Genomic DNA, 23041 nt, shown 5'->3' with positions numbered 1-23041 from the left:
TAATAAGCCATCTGTGGACATGGAAACACAGGGCTCCATTTTATTTTATTTTATTTTTTTATAATAAATTTATTTTTTACTGGTGTTCAATTTGCCAACATACAGAATAACATCCAGTGCTCATCCCGTGAAGTGCCCCCCTCAGTGCCCGTCACCCATTCACCCCCACCCCCCGCCCTCCTCCCCTTCCACCAACCCTAGTTCGTTTCCCAGAGTTAGGAGTCTTTATGTTCTGTCTCCCTTTCTGATATTTCCCACACACTTCTTCTCCCTTCCCTTATATTTCCTTTCACTATTATTTATATTCCATTTTAAAATGATCTCTTTGTGTTCTGTATTTAAAGAAACATAAAAAAGTGGAACCCAAAACACATAGAGGAAAGAAATGGACAAAGAGGGTAAAAGATATCTAATAAGCTCAGGCAGTCCCTGAGAGACTGTGATGAGCAGAAAGTTTCCCTGGTTCTGGCAGCCCCAGTTCACATCTCTTTGCTGCCCAGAATAATTAACAAAGCAGGAAAAGACAACGTATCTAAACAAGAAAGGAGTCGTATTTTTATGATGTCAAGATATTTTACTCATGGAATATCCCTCTAAAAATGTGCAAAGGGAATAAACCTACATTTTACAACAGAAAATATACAATGTATGACAATAAAAGGGAATTTTTGAAAATGAAATAATGAACTTTTCTGAATGATTTTAAGTGCAAAATTTTTGGAATCAGAAAGGCAGGTTTTGAATGTCAGATTTACCACAAATAAGCTGTTTGAACTTGGGAGAGACAATCAATCCATTCCAAATGTGAATATCCTTACTCAGGTAGTGGGGACAGCAGTACCCATCCTCCTAGGATGGCAGACAGTGGTCATCAGTACATGTAAATAGCTTACAGTATAGTTCTTTCCTGTGAGTAAAGCAGTGATTATCACTAGTGAAGTGACTTGACTGAGTTTCTTCTACCTCACAAATGTCTCCACCATTTCCACATCTCTTGGTAATGAAGTATTACAAAGTAAAGCAGTTAGCAATATCTCCTTTTGCATATTAAATACAATTTCTTATGTGAATACTCAATGTGAAAGAAGATTCTGAGAAATGTATGTCTCATGAACGATGCTGTTAGCTGCCTGCATGGGTCTGGGGCTTTCTATAAATACAGAACATGCTCACAAACACCATCTTAAAAAGTTCATCACACACATCCCCAACCTTAACACTAATTTCCTACTCCCCTTAGCTGCAAAACTCATTTCATATATTCTAATCTCACTAGAACCATTTTATGTACTCCAATCCCTTCTTTATCTCATCCAACTGGACTTCCATTCCCACCATATACTGTCAACAACGATGTCTGTATTGCTGAGTCCAATGGGCACTTCTCTTTTGAACACATTACATAAATTAATTATAAATGAGTCTCCCTAGGCTCATTTGACCACAGGAAATGTTCTCAGCTTTCATTCTCTCTGATCCTTTCTTGAAATACCTGCTGAGCATTCAGACTCACCTGGGGGTCTATTGCATGAAGATCTCTGTGTGGAGGTCCAAATTCCTTCCCGGATGGTTAGTGATGGAGACCAAAGCTCTGTTTCCAGACAGGACAGCAGGAAGAAGTGAAGCATGAATCCTCCATCCAGACATAGGAACGGAAAAATAACCACCATGCCTTGACCAGTCCAAGGCTTCACATGCTAAAGTTCTGCAGCAGAGAAGATATTAACAGCCCCCTATCTCTGCTCATTAGACACATTTCCATTGTTACTCCCATCTCAAAATACTTCATTCCCCCTGGGCCACTGGTCTGGACAGAATGGAAAATCTTCCTGCTAATATTCTGTTCCTGGGAGACCAGATTAGAAGTCAAGTGAAACCAGTTTTCATTTCTCATTTTCATGAACTTGACTGCTTTCCAGAGGTCTAACCTCCTTGTACTTTTTAACCTTGAGATGATATTGAATTTATTTAGCTGAGGGTTTACTTTACCATTTACAGCTTATTTTTAATAAATAAGCCACGTGATTCTCCGCATGTGTGGTTTTGAAAAAAAGTCTAAGTACCACCTTAGAGTCTGACATATATTCTATCTTTGATTCTTCAAAGGGAAAGACCCTGAGTTGACATCAAATATACCTCTGAAAAAGAGTTTTATTAGGCTGAATAATGTCCTCAAAGTATTTCCACATCTTAACCTATAGAATCTTTGGATGTGTCCTGTGTCATGGCAAGGGAACATTAAGGTTACAAATGCTATTAACATTGTTAGTCAGCTGATCCTAGGATAAAGTTACTCTGATGAACAGATGGGCTCAATAGAGCACAAGGGTCCTTCAAATGTGGAAGAAGGAGGCAGAAGACTCAGAGTCAAAGAAAGATTTTGAGGTTCTATGTCTGTCACTGGCCTTTTTCTCCTCTAGGATTTTGATGGATTCTTGTCTCACATTTAGATATTTCAACCATTTTGAATTTATCTTTGTGTATGGTGAAAGAGAGTGGTCTAGTTTCATTCTTCTGCACATGGCTGTCCAATGTTCCCAGCACCATTTATTGAAGAGATTATCATTTTTCCAGTGGATAGTCTTTCCTGCTTTGTCGAATATTAGTTGACTATAGAGTTGAGGGCCCATTTCTGGGTTCTCTATTCTGTTCCATTGATCTATGTGTCTGTTTCTGTGCCAGTACCACACTGTCTTGATGATCACAGATTTGTAATACAGCTTGAAATCCAGCATTGTGAAGCCCCTGGCATTGGTTTTCCTTTTTAATATTCCCCTGGGTCCTCAAGGTCTTTTCTAATTCCATACAAATCTTAAGATTATTCGTTCCAACTCTCTGAAGAAAGTCCATGGTATTTTGATAGGGATTGCATTGAACATGTAAATTGCCCTGGGCAACATAGACATTTTCACAATATTTATTCTTCCAATCCATGAGCATGGGATGTTTTTCAATCTCTTTGTGTCTTCCTCAATTTCTTTCAGTAGTGTTCTGTAGTTTTTATTTTTATTATTTTTAAGATTTTATTTATTTATTCATGAGAGAGAGAGAGAAAGAGAAAGAGAGAGAGAGGCAGAGACACAGGCAGAGGGAGAAGCAGGCTCCATGCAGGGAGCTGGATGTGGGATTCGATCCCAGCTCTCCTCTCCAGGATCAGGCCCTGGGCTAAAGGCGGCACTAAACCGCTGAGCCACCAGGGCTGCCCCTCTGTAGTTTTTAGAGTATAGATCCTTACCTCTTTGGTTGGGTTTATTCCTAGATATCTTATGTTTTGGGATAAAATTATAAATGGGATTGATTACTTAATTTCTCTTTCTTTAGTCTCATTGTTAGTGTATAAAAATGTCACTGATTTCTGTGCATTGATTTTATATCCTGCCACATTGTGAACACAGGCAACAGACTTTTTGAACTTGGCCACAATAACTTCTTGCAAGATACATCTATAAAGGTAAAGGAAACAGAAGCAAAAATGAACTATTGGGACTTAATCAAGATAAAGAACTTCTGCACAGCAAAATAAACTGTCAACAAAACTAAAAGACAACCTACAGAATGAGAGAAGATATTTTCAAATGACATATCAGATCAAGGGCAAGTATCCAATATCTAAAAAAGAACTTATTAAACTCAACACCCAAGAAACAAAAAATCCAATCATGAAATGGGCAAAAGACATGAATAGACATTTCACCAAACAACACATACACGTGGCCAACAAGCACATGAGAAAATGCTCCGCATCACTAGCCATCAGGGAAATACAGATCAAAACCACAACGAGATACCACCTCACACCAGTGAGAATGGAAAACATTAATTAATAAGACAGGAAGCAACAAATGTTGGAGATGATGTAGGGAAGGGGGAACCCTCTTGCACTGTTGTTGGGAATGTGAACTGGTACAGTGACTCTGGAAAACTGTGTCCAATTTCCTCAAAAAGTTAAAAATAGAGCTACCCTACAACCCAGCAATTGCACTACTGGGCATTTACCCCAAAGATTCAGATGAGGTGAAATGCCAGGATACCTGCATCCCAATGTTTATAGCAGCAATTTCCGCAACAGCCAAATTGTGAAAGGAGCCATGATGTTCTCTGACAGATGAATGGATAAAGAAAATGTGGTCTATATATACAACGGAATATCACTCAGCCATCAGAAAGGACAAATATCTACCATTTGCTTTGATGTGTATGGAACTGGAAGGTATTATGCTGAGTAAAGGAAGTCAGTTGGAGGACAATCATCATATGGTTTAATTCATATGGGGAATATAAGAAATAGTGAAAGCGGTTATAAGGGAAAGGAGGGGAACCGAGTGGGAAAAATTAGAGAGGAAGATAAATAATGAGAGGGTCTTAACTCTGGAAAATGAACAAAGGGTTGTGGAAGAGGAAGTGGGTGGCAGGTTGGGGTAACTGGGTGAGCACTGTGGAAGGCACTTGATGGATGAGTACTGGCTGTTACACTGTATGTTGCCAAATTGACTTCAATAAAAACAAAAAATAAAGGGCAACCAGCAGAAAGGGACAGAGACTGACTGGGCAAACGGAGACAGTAGGACAGCTGCTATTGTAGATTCAGAGAAATTTGTCCCCCTAGAGCATTCCAGGGGCTGCAGGAGGGTACTTGGTAATGTATACAAATAAACACAATGCTAAGAACTGGTTTCCTTTAAAAAAAAAAGAAAAAAAAAGAAAAAAAATGAAGATAAAGAGAGAGCACAAGAGCCAAGTAATATCGGTGGCTCTAAAGCTGGATTAGGAAAAATAACATATTCACCCCCCAGACCTGCAGAATGAACTCTTCTCTGCAGACAGTGATTTTAGCCCAGAGAGGCCTATTTCAGACTTCTGACTTCCAGATATTTTAATGCATTTATATTTCTAATTAAAATATAACCCAAAATAAGGACAATAGGGACTGTCAGAAAACACACTGGTTTGTTTTAAGGCAGCAGCATGGTAATTTGTTACAACCACAATAACAATCTAACCAATACATTTATCCAATAACACTGTTCAAGGGCAATGAATTCAGCCTTGGATCTTATTTATTTATATTCTCTTGGGTAAGGATATTTGGTGTTGAAATCCCACTTTAGGTAGAAAAAGCAATCTGAAGTCACTTTGGAGTTGTCCACCCCAATAGCTGGTACAAAAAAATCTCCCATGCCATGAGACCTACTGACTTCAGTCACTAAGGTAGAAAAATTAATCATCAAGGCCACTTGTTCTATCTTAAATCTGTGTGTCCAAATAATTACATACTTTGACTTTCACATTAATCCAAATGTTCATTCTTTCAATTCTTATCCTCTCCCACTTTCTCCAAATTTACCTGTATGTGAAAGGGATCACCTAATAATGAATCTGTGTGTGTGCATATGAATGCCTATGCTTACCTGAAAGAAAAATGTGCATAAACACACACACACACACACACACACACATACACACACATCTTACTCTTCACCATTGAACATTTTCTTGTTCTTGAACATACAAAATATGACCACACATTTATTTATTCCCACAGTAGCCCTCTGAAATGAGTTTAATTATCCCATGTTATCTTCAGAAATAAGAAAACTGAGGCTCAGGGGCATTAAATTTTAATAAGTTACAGAACAAAGTAGTTCTTATTGTACACTTTCTGGACATGGAATCAGGTAAATGGAATCATTCTGAATATGCTTCTAAATTTTGTATGATACCTTCAATGCAGCAAGTTGTATATTTTATTTTAAAAATTCTTCTTATTGAAGTAGAGTTTCCCCAAAATATTACCTTGGTTTTATTTATTTTTTTTAATTTATTTTTTATTGGTGTTCAATTTACTAACATACAGAATAACCCCCAGTGTCCGTCACCCATTCACTCCCACCCCCTGCCCTCCTCCCCTTCTACCACCCCTAGTTCGTTTCCCAGAGTTAGCAGTCTTTACGTTCTGTCTCCCTTTCTGATATTACCTTGGTTTTAGATGTTCAACATAGTAATTCAACCTGCAACTCTTTATGTTATGCAGCGTTCACCACAAGTGTCAAACAATATACTTTTGTAGGTACAGTTTATCATAAATAATTAAGTTTCAATGATACAGTTGAAAGGGAAAAGCTAGTGGACCATGGCTGAGGATAGGATCTGGAGCACTAGCATAGCTGATTCACATCCAATGTGGATGGAAGATATCTCTTCTGACTAGAAAGAAAGCAAAGGGTCTATATGGATATAGGACCAAAGAAATTAACTTAAGGCAAATCACAACTGGGAGCCATGCCTTTATTGGGGTCCATGGACCAAGTGGCTAGGGTTCCCTGGTTCACTCTTTTTTGACAAGTTCAAAACATAAGAGTGAAATTCTGGCACAGAAAGGAAAATCAGGTCATTCATGTGTCAGTATCTTGGTTATCCTGGGCTTTGTAGAGAGGTACTTCATGGCTGAGGCAACCTGAGTGCTTCTCTGATAATAGTGCTCCACACCAGACAGTGTGTTTATTCAACATGATTGTCCTTGAAATGGATGCTTCAGAAATCAAAAGCTTCATGTCAGGCACTTTCTCTACAAACATGCTACTGTGTTTTGTAACTAGCCTCCTTGTTTCATTCTGTTATTCACCTCGGTGTCCAGAATGCCTACAATAGCTACGGGCAAACACTGATTAGCACACATATAGAGTCTACATGGAAGACAAATATGAATAAATAGATTGACCTGATATGATCTTAGTGTCAGAGATCACCTCAAATATGACAATGCATTTTCTTTGGATAAATACCCAGGAGTGGAATCCCTGGATCACAGGGTCTTTCTATTTTGTGTGTGTGTGTGTGTGTGTGTGTGTGTGTGTGTGTGTAACCTTCACACTGTTTTCTGAGTGGCTGCATCAGTTTGCATTCTCACAAACAGTCATAGAGAGTTCCCCTTTCTCCACATCTTCAGCAACATCTGTTGTTTCCCATTATATAGACATTAGCCATTCTGACAGATATGAGATGATATCTAATTGTGATTTAGATTTGCATGTCCCTGTTGATGAGTGCTGTTGAGCATCTTTTCATATATCTGTTGGTCATCTGGATGTCTCCTTTGGAGAAATATCTGTATATGTCTTCTGGCCATTTTAAAATTGAATTATTTTTTGGTGTTAACTTATATAGGTTCTTTAAGTATTTTGGATATTAACTCCTTATTGGATATATCATTTGAAAATATCTTCTTCTCCCATTAGGTAGGTTGTCTTTTTGTTTTGTTAACTGTTTCTTTGGCTGTGCAGGAACTTTTATTTTGATGAAGCCATTTACAACATGGATGGATCTAGAAGGTATAGTACTAAGTGAAATAAGTCAGTCAGAGAAAGACAAATACCATATCATTTCACTCACATATGGGATTTAAGAAACAAAACAAAACAAACAAAGAAAAAGAGGCAAACAAAAAGTCGGACTCCTCATTATGGAGAACAAAGTGGTGGTTACCAGAGGGCAGGTGGGTGGAGGGGGTGGATGAAATAGGTGAAGGGAATTAAAGTACACTTATCAAGAGGATTCTGGGGGGCTCAGTTGGTTTGTCATCTGACTTTTGGTTTTGGCTCAGGTCATAATATCAGGGCTGTGAGATCAAGCCCAATATCAGGCTCCTCTTAAGTAAGGAGTCAGCTTCAGATCCTCTCTCTCCATCTTCCCCTCCCCATGCTCTCTCTCACTCAAATAAATAAATAAATACAATCTTTTTTTTAATAAATACAATCTTAATTTAAAGAAAGTACACTTATGATGACGAGTGTGTAATGTATAGAATTGCTGAGTCACTGAAACTAGTATAACACTGATATTAATTATACTGGCATTAAAAATAAAAATATTTAATAATTATAACAGTGCAACATTTCAAGCCTCTGGTTTTAGTACTATCCAAATTTTTCTTTCATGCTGTGCATCTATTTATTGAAGCATAGATAATTTGTGTCCACAACTGAGGGGATTTATTCATTGATGTGAAGGATTGTTTAGTGTCTAATATGTTTTATCACCAAGTTACCTTCCCCTTTCTACTCGAAACTTCCACCCGTACCTCCTAATATGACTCTCTCTATTGTTACATGAATTAACTCCCCTTTCCCAATACTTGTTACAAATGCTAAGGAATGGCAAATGAACAGTATCATCATCACCCATTTCATACCTTCTTCCTGCCCTCAAATCTCTTCCACCTGTATGATCAGAGGATGCTTCACTGGAGAGTTGGAAGTACTGCCATTCCTGTGGTTTAGGTTCACCAGTGTTTCTGCAGAAACATGCATGTGCTTCAAACTCTCCCAGTTACCTGGCAGGGAGCCCACATATAGTCACTTGTTCATAAAGTCATCAGAAATAAACTTGAATCACAGAATGATCATGACTGCTCTTCTTAAAGTCAGATCATGCAGCACATGTTCTAACTGCCTCATCTCTGTTCACTCGGATTATTGCATCAGTCAGCTCTTGCTGTATAACAGACTGTCCTTGGCAAAAGTGGTATCACAATACCTTTTATAATCAAATGGAATTACATGCCAGGGAGTGTTTCTGATCTCTGCTGGGCTTCTCATGGATCTGGAGTTGAGTCAGAATCTCTACATAGTTTTTCTAAGGGTGAACGATGGTGCTGTGTGTGGCTGTCATGCTCTTCTGTCTCAGCCAGCATGTATGCTCTTATTGTTACATTTCCATATGTAGATTAATCTTCTATCCATAGAAAAAAATGGTTTATCATGAATTATTTAAATTTAATTCCATTGTTGATACATCCATATTAATTCTTGACTTTCTTCCCCATTAAAAGTGGCATCTCACACCCCTTTAAGTGAGAATGAGCTACCTTTGTTCTGGATCCTACCTGTATCCAGGCACCATTAGATTATTTCCACAGAATAAATCATTGGAGTATAATTACACCCAATAACCTACATATGTCAAGGGTACTCTTCGGTGAATTAAAGGGCCTATATGAAAATGAAGAGTACACAGTGCAAGTTTCTATTGTGTATAATTTAAATCTGTACATAAGTTTTAACTCCTTTGTTAACTTGTTACTAAACCTTTAAGAATCCTGAGCCTCACACTCCTTATTTCTGAAGGCAACGTAGGCTTCTAAACAACTTATATGGACATTTTTGGAAATGAATAAAATGTGCAGAAGTTCAACGTGGGATTCTAAACAATTTATATGGACATTTTTGGGAATGAATAAAATGTGCAGAAGTTCCTTTTTACCTTAAAGAAAACACTTGAGGGTAATGGTCGTTTCTTGTATATGTGTGTGTTTGCAGACACTTACTTTCTTTTTTTTTAATTTAAATTCAGAGAGGGATAAAAAACCATGACATACTCTTAACTCTAGGAAACAAACTGATGGTTGCTGGAGGGAGGAGGATAGGGGGATAGGGTAACAGGGTGATGGGCATTAAAGAGGGCACAAGATGTTATGTGTCTATTTACTTTCAAATAAGCTCACTCACATGTGTACATCCTCAGATGCATTTATGATTTCATCTTTTTGAACTAGGGGTGGGGGAAGGGAAGGTGGGCGGGGGGTGGGGGTGACTGAGTGATGGGCACTGAGGGGGGCACTTAATGGGATGAGCACTGGGTGTTATTCTATATGTTGGCAAATTGAACACCAATAAAAATAAATTTACAAAAATAAAAAAATAAAAAATAAATAAAAAAAGATTTCATCTTTTATGTTGATATGAATCTTGAGGAAGCTGAAGAGGATAGCACTAAAAAAGAATGAAATTTTGAATTTATGTGAAATAAAAGGATGCAGAAATACAAAGATGCAAATTACAATGAGTGACCTTAATTTTGATCATGAGTTCCTATCCTGCACTGTCTTTAAGGCCTCAGAGTCAGATCACACATTTATGCCACAAGGAATTCACTGTGTGAGCTGATAGGGCATAATGTAACCACATCGATTTAAAATTTCCTTTCTATCTACTGTGGGCTTTTAATATAAATTTCTCTTATCCAAAGGAAGCTGATGAATGAATTGAGAGGCTTAAACTCAGTTTCCCCAAATAATTTTATTGACTATGTCCATATGAGATTCCTTCTGCTGATACAAAATATCCCCCACATTAGTTGCTTAAAACAAACATGTAATGCTCTTATGGTTATGAAGTCAGAAGCTTGAAAGGAGCTTCATACTGCTAATAGCAACACGTCTGCAGTGTTTAATGTCTAGAAGCTCAAGGAAGAATCGATTTCCTTCCAATTCCAGTCTCTCTTGCTGGCTCCCTGCATTCCTGGGTTCGTGGCTCTGCCTCTACCTTCAGAGCCACCAGGGTATGATTTTCAAAATCTCTCTGACACCAACTCTTTTGTCTCCCTTGTCAACATTTGGAGGACCATTATGATTACCTGAGTCCCACCTGGACAATAATAGCTAATCTTTTTATCCTTTTGTCTTTTTGAAAATTATTCCTTATTTTTGCTTTTAAAAATTTGTTAAAATATATTTAACATATGGTGTTTTATTAGTTTCAGGAGTACAATATATGATTCAACAGCTCTAGACATTTCTTAGTACTTATTAAGTGTGTTCTTTTTTAAACTTTTTATTTAAATTCCAGTTAGATAACATACAGCATAATAGTTGTTTCAGGTGTAGAGTTTAGTGATTCAACACTTCCATACATCACCTGGCGCTCATCATGGCAAGTGAGCTCTTCAATCCCAATGATCTCCTTCACCCACCTCTTAACCATTTATTTTTTTTAATTTTTATTTTTTTTTATTTTTACGTAGTCTTCATGCCCAACAGGGAGCCCAAAGCAGGGCTTGAATTCATGACCTTTTTCATGGAGATCAAGACCTGAGTTGAGATCAGGAGTCAGAGGCTAGATTGACTTAGCCACCAAGGTGTCCCTTAACCAATATTAAGTGCACAACTCAGCAGGAGTAAATACATTCATATTGTTGTGCAGCTGGGACCACTATCTATCTCCAGAACTTTTTCATCCAGTGAACCTGAAGCTCTATATCTAACTATATACCTTTTAATTACCCAAATATTTTATAAATTTAGACAAAACAACAACTCTTACTTTATCTTAAAGCATTGAACTCTTAATTGTTTTGGCAAAAGTGTCATGGAAGTCAAGGACCATAGTACTCATCGTTTTATGCCAAAGGAATATAGTTCTTCACCTGTTGAAGCGGGGAGTAGCAATCTTCTGGAGATACCAGTGCTGTTCCCACCATGAGTCAATGCTTGGGAGACCCAAGGAGCCTCATAAAGTAAAGCTCGTCACTCTTAGATTTGGGGAAATTATTAACTCAGTGTTGGGATAAGGTGGTAGGAGGTTAGTTCTGTGGGAGGCAGGTGAGTTCAGGGGACAATAAGAACTGGATTCACCTGACTTGTAAGCTGCTCTCCTGGGGCAGGAAACTGCAGGAAAAAAGTTCATCTGTCCAGAGAAATTTCCCATGGGAGATAATGTGCCCAGGGGTTGGAAAAACAGGATGGAAATATGCCTAAGAAGCAAATGGGAAGCGGTATATATCTCTTCTGCTGTTGTCCCTCAGCAGGTACAACCTTGGGCAGAATGGGACATGGGTATTTCTTCTGGAGTCCTAAGTCTAGCTAGGAGACTCCTGCTGGATTGTTGGAAAACAGAGCTTCAGTAACCATCATCAATCATTGAGGGAGGAATACAGACTTCCACACAGAGATCCCCATGCAGGTAAGTCTGAAAACTCAGCAGGCAGTATAGGAAAGAGCCAGAGAGAATAGAAGGGTGAGAATGTTTACCTGAAGCCACCTAAGAATCAGTCCAGCCTAGCCCAGCACCGGGACATCACTGCAGTTGTTGGCTTGCTCGAGTAAATAATATATTTATGATCCTCAAAAGAATAGTAAACATTGAAATCAACCATGCAGGGGAAATTGTTGAGGATTAACTAGTGCTGAAGGAAAAGCGGTGATAAGTGGCACAAAGTGGTCCCAATAAAATACAACACGAGTCCAAGAATCTTTGCAATGAAGGGGAGTAGAGATTTATAGTATAGCTACAAGGGATATGCAGTCAAGGGAGGGCATTACTTTTATTCTTTTAAGCCAGGGAAAATTCAAGTATGTTCCCATATTGATGAGAAAGATCCAGATCAATCGATCATGAGACATACATTCACAGTGTCATTTTTCATGCTGGGTATTCCAATCAATTTTTTTAAAAAAAAAATACGTAAGGTAAAAAGGGATAGACTATAAAAGTCTTGCATTGTGATTATTTCTTTTTTTTTAATAAATTTATTTTTTATTGGTGTTCAATTTACCAACATACAGAATAACACCCAGTGCTCAACCCGTCAAGTGCCCCCCCCTCAGTGCCCGTCACCCATTCACCCCCACCCCTCCACCGTCCTCCCCTTCCACCACCCCTAGTTCATTTCCCAGAGTTAGGAGTCTTTATGTTCTGTCTCCCTTTCTGATATTTCCCACACATTTCTTCTCCCTTCCCTTATATTCCCTTTCACTATTATTTATATTCCCAAAATGAATGAGAACATACACTGTCCTTCTCCGATTGACTTACTTCACTCAGCATAATACCCTCCAGTTCCATCCACGTTGAAGTAAATGGTGGGTATTTGTCGTTTCTAATGGCTGAGTAATACTCCATTGTATACATAAACCACATCTTCTTTATCCATTCAACTTTCGATGGACACCGAGGCTCCTTCCACAGTTTGGCTATTGTGGACATTGCTGCTAGAAATATCCGGGTGCAGGTGTCCCGGCGTTTCATTGCATCTGAATCTTTGGGGTAAATCCCCAACAGTGCAATTGCTGGGTCGTAGGGCAGATCTATTTTTAACTCTTTGAGGAACCTCCACACAGTTTTCCAGAGTGGCTGCACCAGTTCACATTCCCACCAACAGTGTAAGAGGGTTCCCTTTTCTCCACATCCTCTCCAACATTTGTGGTTTCCTGCCTTGTTAATTTTCCCCATTCTCACTGGTGTGAGGTGGTATCTCATTGTGGTTTGGATTTGTATTTCCCTGATGGCAAGTGATGCGGAGCATTTTCTCATGTGCATGTTGGCCATGTCTATGTCTTCCTCTGTGAGATTTCTGTTCATGTCTTTTGCCCATTTCATGATTGGATTGTTTGTTTCTTTCCTGTTGAGTTTAATAAGTTCTTTATGATTATTTCTTTATTAGTGAGCATTAGTATATTTGTAGATTTCTTAGATGTTTTCTTTCTCTGTTGCAAATTGCACCAGTTGTGTGTTTTTGTTTGGTGGGGTTGGAGTGTTTAAATTCCTGTTGTTGATTGCATTTTTTTCAAACATAAGAATTGGAGTTTTCCACCAACTTTGCTGTTTGATGTTCAGTTCCTTTATGTACATGTAGATGTATCACAGGGTAGTAGGAAAGTTAATATATTTTGCGTGCTCAAATTTATCATTTGGTCATATTTTCCTTCTCTCTCTTGCTTAAGTGTAGAAAGTTCTTCTGCATCATTTGGATTAATGTATAAAGTATCACCTTTTATACATACTTCCAATCTGTCTTCAGATTTCTGTTATTTCTTATTAAACCTTTTGGCCTCTCATGATTCCATCTATTTCTCAAAGTCACGTCACCTGCCGGCATCATTTGGAAGATATTCTTCTTTATTGTTTGACTAACATTCACCTTTTCTTTCTAAATTTTTTTAAAATTTTTATTTATTTATGATAGTCACAGAGAGAGAAAGAGAGAGAGGCAGAGACATAGGCAGAGGGAGAAGCAGGCTCCATGCACCGGAAGCCCGATGTGGGATTCCATCCCGGGTCTCCAGGATCGCGCCCTGGGCCAAAGGCAGGCGCCAAACCGCTGTGCCACCCAGGGATCCCTCACCTTTTCTTTCTAAACAAATATGAATTCATATATTTCTATTTGACGTGAAAGCATCACTTTTGATAATGCTTCCTACCCGCTTTTTTTGCTATATTCTTTTACTTCCAAATTTTATGTTTTTTTTTTAAAGTAATCTGCACATCCAGGGTGGGGCTCAAAGTCACATGCCCAAAAACAGGAGCCACATGCTCTACCAACTGAGCCAGCCAGTCCCCATTTCCAAGTCTTTAGCACTTTAATCTTGAATTAGTGATCCATGTGATGTTATTACATTAATACTATTTTATGCCTCTCTATAAATTTGGTTTGAGATTGTCATTGTGTTTCAGTCTGTTTTTGAGATAGCTCCATACTTAAGCTTAGTCTCACTCCTACTGCTCTCCTTTGTTCCATAGGCTCTTAGCTTCTTTTAAAACTTAACATTCATTGGGGAACCTGAGGGGTTCAGTTCATTGAGCATCTGACTCTTGATTTCAGCTCAGGGTCACGATCATGATCTCAGGGTCATGAGATGGAGCCTTGAGTTGGGCTCTGGGCTGATTGAAGAGCCTGCTTGCGTTCCTCTCTCTGCCTCTCCTTCTATCACTCCCCTACCTAGCTTCTGTGCTCTTTCTTTCTCTCTCTCTCTCAAAAAAAGGTATGTTTCTATATTATGCACACACAAATATTCATACATTCTTTTTAAAATTTTTTGTATATATTTTTAATTGGAGTTTGATTTGCCAACATATAGCATAACACCCAGTACGCATCCATCAAGTGCCCCCCTCAGTGCCCATAACCCAGTCACCCCAACCCCCCGCCCACCTCCCTTTCCACCACCCCTTGTTCGTTTCCCAGAGTTAGATGTCTCTCATGTTCTGTCACTCTCACTGATTTTTCCCACTCATTTTCTCTCCTTTCCCCTTTATTCCCTTTCACTATTTTTTATATTCCCCAAATTAATGAGACCATATGTTTGTCCTTCTCTGATTGACTTGCTTCACTCAGCATAATACCCTCCAGGTCCATCCACGTTGAAGCAAATAGTGGGTATTTGTCGTTTCTAATGGCAATATTCCATTGTCATACATTCTTTTTTAAAAAATGCTTTATTTATTGAGAGAGAGAGACAGAAAGTGAGAGAGAGAGAGAGAGCACAAGAGGAGTGGAGGGGCAGAAGGAGAGGGAGAATCAGGCTCCCCACTGAGCAGAGAGCCAGATACTGGGCTGGATCCCTGAACCCTGACCCCTGGATCATCACCTGAGCCAAAGGCAGATGCTTCACCAACTGAGCCACCAGGCACACTATTATACAAATTCATAAATAAATTCTTATGCACTATTCATTTACTTTTATACAAATTCATAATAGAATCTTATGCACATTATACATGCTTTTAATGCTCTGATCCAATTTTTTAATAGCTTATTTCCCTCAGCAATACCTTACAGACTTGCCTCCATCATCTAATATAATGCTAATGTATTATTTCAATGATTGCATAATATTTCAGTGTGGCTGCGTCATTTACCCCTTTGAGAATTTTTCATGTTCTTTCTCATCAAATTGCTGTTATATCAATTATACAAAAATATTTTGAGATCGAGTTAAAATACTGGTTCTCCACCAGGAGCTATTTTGTCTTCCAAGGACATTGAGCAATGTCCAGAGACATATTAGGCTGTCAGATAGGGGAGGTGTCACTGGAGGCCAGGGATGCTGTAAACATCCTACAATGCCCAGGACAAACCCCAGCACAGAGATTAATCTGGGCCAGAATGTCAATAGTGCTGAGATTGAGAAACTCTGAGATAAGGCATATCTATATTTTTAATACTTCTAACTGTTTTTGGATTATTTTCCCCAAATTTTATATAGCACATCACATTTCTGCAATGAAAATTAAAGAGTACCACTCTGCTGCCTGGTTAAAAGTTCCAAACCCAATTAGTATGACAGCTTTTTAAGTTTTTTGACAGGCTGGTGGCTGTGGAAAGGGGTTTTTTGTTGTTTTCATAAATGATTTGTGAGTTTGAGCAAAATTAGTATATTTGGTCACCATTTTTATTTGGCCATTATTATCATATGCCCATATATTCTATGCCCCCTTTCTATAGCTATCAGCATTTCAAAGGATTTTTACAGATCCTTGTTTCTCTATTGAATTCTATAGAGAGATTTTGGCCATAAAAATATGTTTTAAATTGGGCAGCCCTGGTGGCCCAGCGATTTAGCGCCCCTTCAGCCTAGGGTTTGATCCTAGAGACCCAGGATCGAGTCCCATATCAGGCTCCCTGCATGGAGCCTGCTTCTCCCTCTGCCTGTGTCTCTGCCTCTCCCTCTCTCTCTCTTTCCGTCTCTCATGAATAAATAAAATTTTTAAAAAATGTTTTAAATTCTATTAGTTAATATGTAACTTCTTTCTTCTCAGTTTCTTGTGTTAATAAGGATGATTTTGCCTGTATATTTTATTTGGTTTTTTTTTTTTTTGGAGAGTTTTTGGTAATTTTAAGGACTTTAGGCAGATTCTTTGTATTTTTAAATTTTTATTTTTAATTTCTGTATAACTGACATGCAGTGTTATATTAGTTTCAGACTTACAATATAGTGGTTAGACAATTGTATACATTACTCAGTGTTCATTGTGAATAAGTCTACTTTTAATCCCCTTCACCAATTTCACTCATCTCCCAACCCACCTCCCCTGGCAACCATCAGTTTATTCTCCATTTTGAAGAGTATGGGTTTTTGTTTTTTTATTTTTTTGTTGTTGTTCATTTGTTTTCTTTCTTAAATTCCATATATGAATAAATACATATGGCATTTGTCTTTCTCTGAGTGACTTCTTTCACTTCTTTCACTCTAGATTCACCCATGTTTTTGCAAATGGCAAAATATCATTTGTACCTGTTGATACCCTTTCTCTACCCTGAAAAATACCCTTCTGGCAAATATCAGTTTGCTCTCTGAATTTAAGTGTCTATTTTTCTGTTTGTTTGTTCAATTGTTCTGTTTTTAGATTCCGCATATAAGTGATGTCATATGGTATTTGTCTCTCGCTGACCTATTTCACTTACTATAGCATCCTCTAGATCCACCTATGTTGTTGCAAATGGCAAGACCTCATTCTTTTTTATGACTGAGTAATATTGCATTGTATATATATGTACACAAAAAAATCTTATCCATTTATCTATTGATGGACACTTGGGCTATTTCCATGTCTTGGCTATTGTAAACAATGTTGCAATAAATGTGGGGTACATATATATTTTCAATTTAGTGTTTTTGTCTTCTTTGGGGAGTGGAATTACTTGATAATGTGATATTTGTTTTTTTAATTTTTTGAGAAACATCCATACTTTTTCCACAGTAACTGTACCAGTTTGCATTTCTACCAACCATGCACAAAGTTTCCCCTTTCTCCATATCCTCAATAACACTTATTACTTCTTGTCATTTATACTAGCCATTCTGACTGGTGTGAGGTGATAGTCTTATTGTTTTGGATGTCACATACCTGTAATTATTTTATTTCCTATTCATATTATTCACTGTATGTAGAAATGCAACTGATTATTTGATGGTTGCCTTCGTATGCAGTTACTTGGCTGAATTAACTTATTAGTCCTATTAGTGCTTGTATGACATCTTTAGGATTTTCTACCCATAATATCACACAGTCTGCATACATAATGATTTCTTCCTTTCCAGTTTTGTTGCCTTTTATTTCTTTTACTTTCTTTAATTGTTCTGGCTAGAACTTCCAGTGTTATGTTGAGTAGAAGTTGTGAAATCAGACATTCATTTTGTGTTCCTGGTTGTACAAGAAAAATGTTCACCCTCTCTATTAAGTATCATGCTTGCTGTGGGTTTTTCATAAATGGCTTTATGTTGAGACAGTTTCCTTCTATTCCTGGTACTTAGTGTTTTTATCACGTTCTATAAACAAACATAAAAATTAACTTCTTGATGCAAAATATTAACAATAATGTATCTTCCAGGTTAGTAATGCATGATTGTGTCATGTTTTTCTCTTATTTTGGTAGTCTTGTCCACTACATGGAACTAGAGAATGATACACGAATTCCAGAATTTCTCCTTCTGGGATTTTCAGAGGAACCAAAATTGCAGCCCTTCCTCTTTGGGCTGTTCCTGTCCATGTACCTGGTCACCATACTTGGGAACCTGCTCCTCATCCTGGCTGTCAGCTCTGACTCTCACCTCCACACCCCCATGTACTTCTTCCTTGCCAATCTGTCCTTTGTAGACATCTGTTTCACCTGTACCACCATCCCAAAGATGCTGGTAAATATACAAACACAAAGAAAAGTCATAACTTATGAGAGCTGCATCATACAGATGTACTTTTTCATACTTTTTGCAGGTATAGACAATTTCCTCCTGACTGTGATGGCCTATGATCGCTACATGGCCATCTGCTACCCCTTGCACTACATGGTCATCATGAACCCTCAGCTCTGTTCACTACTACTACTGGTATCCTGGATCATGAGTGCCTTGCATTCTTTGTTACAAACCTTAATGGTGTTGCGACTGTCCTTCTGTACACATTTCCAAATCCCCCACTTTTTCTGTGAACTCAATCAGATGATCCAACTTGCCTGTTCTGACACCTTTCTTAATAACATGATGTTGTATTTTGCAGCTATATTGCTGGGGGTTGCTCCCCTGGTTGGAGTCCTTTACTCTTATTTCAAGATAGTTTCCTCTATACGTGGGATCTCATCAGCTCACAGCAAGTATAAAGCATTTTCCACCTGTGCTTCTCACCTCTCGGTTGTCTCCTTATTTTATTGTACAAGCCTAGGAGTGTACCTTAGCTCCGCTGCTCCCCAGAGCACCCACACAAGTTCAGTGGCCTCAGTGATGTACACAGTGGTCACCCCCATGCTGAACCCCTTCATCTACAGCCTCAGGAACAAAGACATAAAGGGAGCTCTAAATGTATTTTTCAGAGGGAAGCCATAAAAGAACCATTTTTCAACAAGTGTCTATGATTGCAGGCTTAATACCTAATAGCTAGAAATTGTGATACTGCAATCAAATCATGAAAGAACTTAATCCCTCTATTTATATCCTGGAGTTTCAATGTTTCTAAATTTCAACTGCTTTATTGGATATAATAAGTTCCTTTGTTGAACTTTCTGGTCCTACTGGTAATGAGCAATTTCCCTTTTGTTTTCTTAATTTCCAAAGTGAGTACCAACCTTCAATCAGAAAGAATTGGAGATATAAATTTGCCTCATTTACTGATGAATTGTCCTAGTTTAATAAAATAAAGTACATTTGGCAACTGAGACCATTTCTATAATTTTATTGTAGAGGAAATTTTGAGATCACACTTTATCATTCTGAATATGCCATTCCTTTCTACACTACTATCTTAAATGCTCTTCTTGATAATATAGACTTTAATCCACTAGTTTGTTTGTAGCTAGTCATGAGGTTTATGGTCCTTATTAGGATCCCATTCTCTTATCAGTTCAGCATCCACAGTATCCCTGGCACTGAACAGTAAGGCAAGAACTGCTTTTGAAAAACACCTTCCAAGTATAATCTACAGAAAGAGAAATTTGCATAAGCCATTTGACTTAGCATGAGTTCAGTATCAGGAAGACCCAAAAAGGCATGAAGTAAAATTTTCTATCACAGGATATTTTATTGTGGAAGATGTGTTTTTGGTGATGAATGTATAATCATTGAAGTGTGGAATATATGGTGTCCATTAAAGGATTTTATTAATTAGAATGAAGAATTTAATGGCAGATTTTGTATCCTTTAATTGGATGATTTTGCTGTTTTTCTTTGAAAATTTCAAGCCCTGTCTACAAATATGACTCCTTCCATTACCTTAAGCCTAAAATCTCCCCTTTTGAAAATGTTATCATAAATGCTATAGTGTGAGTGAACAATAAATGTATTCACTCTGTCATTAATCTACATTTTTTATGTTCTAAACTCTCTTCAATCCTATGATCAAAGGATGACTCAGACAAGAGCTGGAATTCCTACCCAGTAATGCTATGGATATGGAAACGTGTGACTGAGGTTACCACAAGTTATTCCTGCAAAAACACAGAGGCCTTTTCAACCTCTACCAGTTATCTGGAAGGGAATCTCCATAGTAGTCACTTTTTAGTACAGTTATCTGAAATAAGTATGAACAGCCAGGCCATTATGCATACTCCTTTCAAATATCAGAAGAAATATAAAAATGAGAATCATTGATTATTCTTAATATTTTCAGTTCTGTTTACATTGATTATTGTATCAGTCAGCTATTGCTGTGTAACAAGTCATGCCAAAGGTAAAGAATATAAGATAATTTTTTTTAAATCACATGTTGGAGAAATCTGGTTTCTGCTGGTATCCTCAGCAGAGTGTATCAATGGAGTGTATCACATTTATTGAACTGCTTATGTTGAGCTATCCTTAGATCTGACTGATAAATCCCATGTGATCTTGGTATATAATCCCTTCAGTGAGCTCTTTAATTCAGTTTCCTAATATATTTTTTTAAATTTGTATACTGGTTTACGGTTTTCTATTTTTGTACTGACCTTTTCTGGCTTTGGTATCAGGGTAATGCTGGCCTTGTTAAATGAAGCTGAGAATGTACCCTCCTGTGTAAGTTTCTGGAAGGGTTTGAAAAGGATTGTCATTAATTCTTCTTAAGTGATTAGTAGAGTTCACCTGTGAAGCTCTCTGGTCCTGGGCTTTTCTTTGGTGGGAGATTTTTTAATTACTGATTTAATAGCCTTGTTCATTATTGGTTTGTTCATATTTCCTATTTCTTCCTGATTTAGTCCTGGTGGCTTATAAGTTTATAAGCCTTTATCCATGTCCTCCAGGTTGTCCAATTTGTTGGAGGTAAATTGTTCATAGAGGTCTCCTATGATTATTTGTCTTTCTATGATATTGGCTTAAGGTAACATATTTTCTGTGATTTTATTTTTATTTATTTTAACAATTTTTAAAATATTATTTATTGATGAATTATTAAAAACTATATCTGAAACTAATGATGTACTATATATTGGCAAATTGAATTTTTAAAAATTAAATTAAAGAGGCAATATGTCAGACCCTGGGAGAGAGGGTTATTTATTTATTTATTTATTTGAGAAAAAGAGAGAGGCAGAGAGAGTGGGAGGAGGTGCAGAGGAAGAGAGGTAAGCTGACTCCATACTGAGCATGAAGCACAAAGCAAGGTTTTGAGATCATGACCTGAGCTAAAACCAAGAAGTCAGGTGCTAAATTGACTGAGCCACCCAGGTGTCCTGCTACTGATTTGATTTATTTGCATGTTTAGCCACCTCTTTTCTTTGGTCTGAATGTTTGTCAATTTTGCTTAGCTTTTCAAAAAATTGGCTTCTAGCTTTTTTGACCTTTTCTGTTGATTTTCTAGTCTATATATCATTTATGTTTGGTCTGATATTTGTTATTTCTTTTCCTCTTCTCCTTAGGACTTAGTTTATTCTTCTTTTTGTAGGTATGCAAATCATAAAGTACGGTTATTTACTTAAGCTCTTTTATTTTTATAATGGAGTCATTTATTACTATAAACTTCCCTCTTAGAGCTGCTTTTGCAACATCCCAAAGTTTTGATAGGCTATGTTCCCATTTTCATTTGAAAAATTGAAAATTTTTAAATTTCCTTTTTTGGTTTCCTCTTTCACCCAGCTGTTCATGAGTACATGGTTAAATTCCCACATATTTGTGAATATCTCAATATCTGTACCCTTACATTCATTGCAGCATTATTTACAACAGCCAAAACAAGGAAACAGCCTAGTCCTTTGTCATATGATTTAATAATGATGCCATATTGATACAATGGAATTCAATATATAAAAAAGGAAGACATCCTTTCCTTTACTAAAACATGGATGAACCCTGAGAGCATTACACTAAGTGAATTAATCAGAGAAAGACAAATACTGTATGATTTCACTTATATGTGAAATACAAAAATCTGTACTCATAGAAACAGAGATAGGTTGAAGTTTGTCTGTGGCTGGGGTTTAGGGAAATGAGAAGATGCTGATGAAAGCCTACAAACTTTCCGTTATAAACTGAATGAGTTCTGGGAAGGTAATGTACAACATGGTCATATGGTTAACTATATTGTGTTGTAGATTTAAGTGTTTCCAACAGCATATAGCAAATATTCTTAAAACAAACGAAATGGTAACTATGTGAAGCGATGGATGTATTCAGTAATCTATTGTGGTGATCATTTCACTAGTACATTATATGAAATCACCATTTACAATTTTATATGTCAAATACATTTCAATAAAACGGGAAAAATGAAGAAAAAATATTTCTATGTCTCTGTCTTCTATTTGAATTCCAAATGTTACCTGCCTCCAGCAGAGCCATCTCCATAAAGAAATAAAACAGTAATGGATGAAAACTACTAAACGTGTAAATTGCCCTGGGTAACATTGACATTTTCACAATATTAATTCTGCCAATCCATGAGCGGAATATTTTTCCATCTCTTTGTGTCTTCCTCAATTTCTTTCAGAAGTGTTCTATAGTTTTTAGGGTATAGATCCTTTACCTCTTTGGTTAGGTTTATTCCTAGGTATCCATTATGAATATGTCACTGGGAAGGTCAATCAGTAGGAAAACAGTATCTACATAAGGATGCCATGAGATGGCATCAGTCTACAACAGTTCTTAGCTCCATCAATCAGTGAGTTAGATATGAGGTCCCTGGTCTCTCTGAGGCATCTGGAAAGAAAACCTTTTATTTCTTTGAGCTTTTCTTAGGCTAGGAATAGTGATCTACAGGCAAGGGGCAGGGAGGAAATATTTACCTTTGGAGGAAAGCCCGACCCTTTGAGTAGAATTTCCATAACTACTCAGTAGACCCATAATTCAGTCTCACTCTCTTCTCAGAGATCATTCCACTGCTGAGGGTGTAAGTGAAAATGACACCTTTCAAATTGAAATTTACACCAGTGGTAGACTGTTTGCAGAGATGGCCCACATTCCTGTCTTTCTCTGCAGCTATGCGAAAGGCAATATGGGCAGCACCTTCCAGCAGGACTATTCTTCCACCTTTGATCCTGGCTGAAATAGGATTTTTTAAATCTTCTGTGACCACTGGAATTTAATGGGCGAGAC

At 37.6% G+C, this 23041-nt stretch overlaps 1 protein-coding gene across 1 annotated transcript; it reads left to right on the top strand.

Moving 5' to 3' along the window:
- The first annotated feature begins 17941 nt into the window (after nucleotides 1-17941).
- On the top strand, nucleotides 17942-18889 carry LOC112666938 (olfactory receptor-like protein OLF4). Its single transcript, XM_025458408.3, has one exon. It carries the CDS (start codon nucleotides 17942-17944, stop codon nucleotides 18869-18871), a length of 930 nt encoding a protein of 309 aa, XP_025314193.1. The 3' UTR covers nucleotides 18872-18889.
- The last annotated feature ends 4152 nt before the right edge of the window (nucleotides 18890-23041 follow it).

This window comes from Canis lupus, chromosome 20 (genome assembly GCF_003254725.2).
Source record: "Canis lupus dingo isolate Sandy chromosome 20, ASM325472v2, whole genome shotgun sequence".
NCBI lineage: Eukaryota > Metazoa > Chordata > Mammalia > Carnivora > Canidae > Canis > Canis lupus.
Note: the sequence above shows the minus strand (reverse complement) of the source record. Positions and strands in the feature narration are given on the sequence as shown.

What these genes read in the sequence shown, in the direction of transcription:
- LOC112666938 (XM_025458408.3), top strand. Translation starts at nt 17,942, where the DNA reads ATGGAACTAGAGAATGATACACGAATTCCAGAATTTCTCCTTCTGGGA.